At 43.3% G+C, this 4851-nt stretch overlaps 1 protein-coding gene across 2 annotated transcripts; it reads right to left on the bottom strand.

The window, feature by feature from the left end:
- Nucleotides 1-283: 283 nt before the first annotated feature.
- LOC120698454 (kinesin-like protein KIN-10C) lies at nucleotides 284-4510 on the bottom strand. Of its 2 annotated transcripts, none has more exons than XM_039982075.1 (13): nucleotides 4189-4510; nucleotides 3696-3861; nucleotides 3399-3599; nucleotides 3143-3314; nucleotides 2858-3063; nucleotides 2476-2780; nucleotides 2303-2388; nucleotides 1913-2121; nucleotides 1783-1829; nucleotides 1090-1111; nucleotides 940-1008; nucleotides 792-830; nucleotides 284-687 (listed from the first exon to the last, which is right to left on the bottom strand). In XM_039982075.1, exons 1-13 carry the CDS (start codon nucleotides 4368-4370, stop codon nucleotides 643-645), a joined length of 1749 nt encoding a protein of 582 aa, XP_039838009.1. In that variant the 5' UTR covers nucleotides 4371-4510; the 3' UTR covers nucleotides 284-642. The 2 variants fall into 2 exon arrangements, with proteins under 2 accessions (XP_039838009.1, XP_039838008.1); XM_039982074.1 differs by having other exon boundaries at nucleotides 1913-2124; nucleotides 4189-4509.
- Nucleotides 4511-4851: the final 341 nt, after the last annotated feature.

The following is a 4851-nucleotide window of genomic DNA, read 5'->3' on the forward strand; positions in this document are numbered from 1 at the left end:
ATGAGCAAAATTGACGCGCTTCAAAATTCATATAAATTGTTCAGCTCGTGAACCTTCAGTACCCTTGTAAAGAATTAAAGGCAATGCACAAGAAGACATTCCCAAGCTTTATGGTTGCAGGCTTGTAACTTATGGGAAGTTCCGTGCAGAGAAAAATTCAGAAATCCCTCTCATAAGTTCGACAACAAAGAGGAGCGGCAGATATTCCCAAACCTCATCATACTCGTGGTTGCATCCTACGGAAATTTCATCACAGAGTGCTTAAAAAAAGAAGAAGAAAACGTTCATCAAAGAGAGCATTTCAGAAAAAAGTTCATCACAGAGAGCATTTCAGAAACATGTTCTCGTAGTATTCAGCAACAAAGAGGAGCAACTCATTGCTCCATGTAAAGTGGCAGCACAACTCCTATGTTTAGCTGTTCAACTACAATTCTACAGATACGCTGAAAGGCGAAAGGTACATGGTCTCGAATCTCGATAAGAGAAGCAGCAGGATATTGCCTAGTCACCAAATGCAAGACTAAACTAACTTTACCAGCAGCACAAGTTACAGTTCAAATGTTCAATGTCCATTTTGTTAATCATTTTTAAGGAAAAACTCCATGCTGTTACTCCATTACTTTGGAACATCAATTTTAGCCATCATTTGAAGATTCCAGAGGTCGTCTTTCTAAGGATGTCTTGGATCTACAAGTCCAAAATGACCAAGAAAGCCAAAAGCCGTTACAGGTGACAAAAGAGCACACCATAAGAAGTCAGATGCATGCATAAGCAATGAGCACAAAAATCACCTGTTTTGATGAGAGGCCTGTGTTTTCCAAATCCGCAAGCTGGACAATCAAATTGTGTAAGAAGGTCATTTTCAACATCTAGGTTCTTTTTTCATTTTTTCTTTGAAAATATAACATCTGGATTGTTTCAAAGTCTACAAAATCTTACAGTTTTGAATGGTGTTGGTGACTCCTCCCGTAATTCAAGGATATATTCTGCTCTCCTCGCGCCAATTCCCTAACAAACAAGCAGGGAAGTTAGTCATAGGAAAAGGATGAAACAACAGTGGTTAAAATGCTTAAGATGAAAGGATCATACTTTCAATTGCTGTAACTCTTCCCTGCATTCATAGGTAAAAGAAGAAACTTAGAAATAAAGACTGGCAAAAACTTAATATTTATTGAGACATAAATCAGTCTAAGCACAGAAAGTTCACGTATCATACTAGATTAACAAGCTAACAGTCAGAGTTTCTTTGATGAGAAAACTATAAAGAATGGCAGGATTCCTGCTGAAGTGTCATAATGAGAAGAAATGTAGCTTGGCCTCTCATTCAAACCAACACCTAGGAGAGCAAATTACTGGACCTAAAAACTAGGAAATTGCATAAGCACCCCAAAATGTCTGGCCATGTTTGCAAAGGACCTTAGTTAATTTGTGGTGTTCACTCCCCACAAGTCCACAACTGACATGTCCATGTTGACTTGTAAAGATTGAAACAGGACCATGAGCATAGAAGAGAGAGACAGAGTCAATCATCATGTGGGCTATATGATGGTGTCTATTTATTATGTTAATGTTTTTTTGCATAAATTATGGCCTTTTTAGAACCAGGGAATTTTATGCAATTTAGATCATTGCCCCCCCCCCCCTCCTCCTCCTCTCTCGTCAGTTAAGTAACAGCATCAGCCATGCTATGGACAACAGTTTTTCAACAATAAGTAAAGTCAAGAGCATGTAAGAATCTCGAATGCTGGGGTGCCAACAAGAAGGCTGTAGAATTGCACTTACTTGTTTGCAACATTTAAGAAGTCAAGGTACTGCTGGACAAAAGCTTCCTGAAAAGTTGTAAGATCGTTTGCTAAATGTTAAACTGTAGCAAATTGCTCGTCTATGGAATGAGAAGGGTAACCATACAAACCTTTATGTTAGACCCTAGCGCATTGAATTTATCCAGTGGCGTTGCACTAGGAATCTTCTCAATTTTAGATGTTTCTATTGGAGTTTGGGGTTCCATGACATTATCAGATATTTGCTGGTTCGCAGGCACCACATTGGAAGAAATTGGTGAAAGAGCTTTCCTGAGAGAAGCTTCATGCTTTTCTTTGCATTGAGTTACTGAAGGAAGCACTGCTGCATAAGGTATTACACATCAGAATCACACATGAAACCACAAGTAAAAAATCTCAGAGTTTGCTGCGAGTAAATTACAAGTAGCTTTTGTATTTTTAGTGATTACAGATAGTCTTTGTTCATTATGTAATCACTATTTCACACAAATACAATGCACTCCTGCAGTTTTGTAAAGTACCTTTCTTTGGTGTATTTACTTCATTTTGCATGTGCTCTCCTGGTATTTTTTCACTGGGTACATGGACTTCTGGATCGAAAAGAATCCTGCAGCAGAAGATATAGAAATAAGAAGTTAAGAATTATGTATGGTTCCATGTAGTATTTAAAGGGGAAATGGTCAGAAATACTAACTTCTTGATTTTACCACCATCTTGATCCATTGCCTTAGATCTACAAGAGATTCTGGAAGATGGTGGTTGCTTCATATGGCTCATAGAAAATGAAGTCTTGATGGGAATTGGGGAAAGAAGACCATCCATTCTTTGGATGCTCTTTGTTTTCCCCTTTGATTCCAACCATGCTCGCAATTTTGCCTCCATATCAACCTTGACCTTGGGGGTTTCTTGCTTGCTTGCTGAACTTGTAAAATTCCCAATGTGGCATGAACGAGCAGCCAGACTTACAGTATTGACTGACTCCTGGTATTCTGCAGGATTCTGAAACAACAAGAAGTTACAATTAGCTCAGTACTACAAGATCAAACATCCATTGGGCAAAGGTATGGAAAAGTCACCAGGCATGCTATCATCACAGCACGACTACTGCCTCCTAGAGAATCTTGTAGTATGCGGGTCAATTTGCTCTCTCTATAGGGTATGCGGAGCTCATTCTTGTTTAGAGCTGAAATTACATTGGACAATGCAAACAATGACTGGTTGATCTTAGCACTTTCTTGAAGGCGGATCCCCTCATTGAAAGTCCTTCTATTGTCCTCGCTGCCTAGAAACGACAATCACGCACAACATTAAATTAGAAGGATAAAGCTTAAGCATGTGTGGCTCAATCCAGAGACACGTACCTGCCAAGTCAATCAGGTTAATCCTCCCTTTCACAACATCAGCTCTGACCCTGAGAGAGAGCACAGCATGGCTCCGACTAGAAGCGTCATTCAGTCCAGTGTGGGCAACTTTTCTTCTCTGCACGCCTATGGAATAGAGCTCCTGGAATTCCTCCATAGATCGCACAGGGACCTTGAACCATCAACGGACAAAAATAAGATATCTCCTGGAATTCCAACAAACACATTCAACAATCACCAACTAGTATCACATTACCCAGCTCAAGCCCTTCAGCTGCATGTTACCATCTTTGTCATCCAAGGCCATGATCTCCTTTGCTTTGGGCTCCAGCAGGTCATAGCACCGCTCCATGTACACCTCATAGTAAGATATCTCCACAGAGCACCACGTGCCGGTGCAAAGTGCCAGTACTGTTGAAGCTGCCAAGGGTATGAGCCCGGGAAAATCCTCGGTGCCCTGCGTAACAGCCACTCAGCCAGGTTTCAGTAACAGGTTTTTTGGCCAATAGAGTCATTTCGTCAAACAAATTGCAGTCAAGAGAATAGCAGGCACCTGCATCGTGTATGTCTTTCCGCTGCCAGTTGCCCCGTAGGCGAAGACAGTGGCGTTGGCCCCCTCGAATATGCCCGGGATCACTGTGCTGACCTCCCGATCAAATATCTGGCTGATGCTGTCCTCTGGACCGAAGAATGCATCCAGCTTATAATGCTCGCTCCGGCTGCATAAATGGATCAGTACAGCAACTAAACACCATGAAACAAGCTAGAAGGCTCTCCGCTGAATTAGCAATCAGTTCGCTTGCAGAGGACCATGAAACAAAAGCTAGAAGGCTCTCCACTGAATTAACAATCACTAAGTAGCGGAATGACAACTTGCAGGTTTTTCCTGGAGCACACAATGCTAAAATGAATTTTCCCTTAGTACTTCACTAATTTCTGGCAATTTTGCTTAATTGGGTACCAAACGTGATAATCTGAGATCAGCGCAGGAACTACTCCCAAGGGCTCCAACTCGTACGCTGATGATGGGCGCCGGGGAGGCGTACCTGGTGTGCTGGTCCTTGAGCTGGACGGTGACCTCGCCGCCGGGGTGGCTGCCGAGGAGGGAGACGCAGGGCGCCGCCGCAGAGGTGGCCTCCGACGGTAGGAACGGGCGCACGCGCAGCACGACGCGCACCGGCTGCGAAGAGGGCGCGGCGGATCCAGCGGGTGTTGAGGCGGCCGCCATCGGAGAGAGGATCACGGCGGGGGTTGCGCGAGCGGCGAGGCGGCTGGAGCTCGAATTAGTTTTTCCGGAGTCGGGGCGTGGCGTGGGTGTGGTGCGACGAGACGAGCGGTGGGGAATTTGGGGATTGGGGAGGACGGCGACCGTTGGGGCCGGGGACCGGGAGGCGGTTCGAATTTGAACGTGGGAGGCGGTGCGAAGTTTTTTTTTTTTTTGCCCCGAAAGATCGGTGCCATGCGAAGTGGATCAGGTGGAATTGAATCATTGATGAATGTTGACAGACGGTCGCCACCTCGGATTCCCTGACATTTTATCAAGCCATGTCCAATGCCAAGTGTTAGACTATCTACACTGGTTCTTCTCGATATTTATATTCTTTAAAAGAATATTTTTATTTTGATAATCAATATTCTCTCCTTTATATCTAATTTTTCTGTACCATTCATTTTCTAAATCTCTACTGTATAATAATTATTTAGGCAGA

This window comes from Panicum virgatum, chromosome 3K (assembly GCF_016808335.1).
Source record: "Panicum virgatum strain AP13 chromosome 3K, P.virgatum_v5, whole genome shotgun sequence".
In the NCBI taxonomy this organism is placed as follows: Eukaryota; Viridiplantae; Streptophyta; class Magnoliopsida; order Poales; family Poaceae; genus Panicum; species Panicum virgatum.

Bases quoted from the DNA above. Each gene is read 5' to 3' on its own strand.
- LOC120698454 (XM_039982074.1), bottom strand. From the start codon at position 4,370: ATGGCGGCCGCCTCAACACCCGCTGGATCCGCCGCGCCCTCTTCGCAG. The intron at 3,600-3,695 runs GTGCCTGCTATT...GCTGTTACGCAG, and splicing joins GAAAGACATACACGATGCAG to GGCACCGAGGATTTTCCCGG. The intron at 1,830-1,912 runs GTTTGTATGGTT...ACAACTTTTCAG, and splicing joins CGCTAGGGTCTAACATAAAG to GAAGCTTTTGTCCAGCAGTA.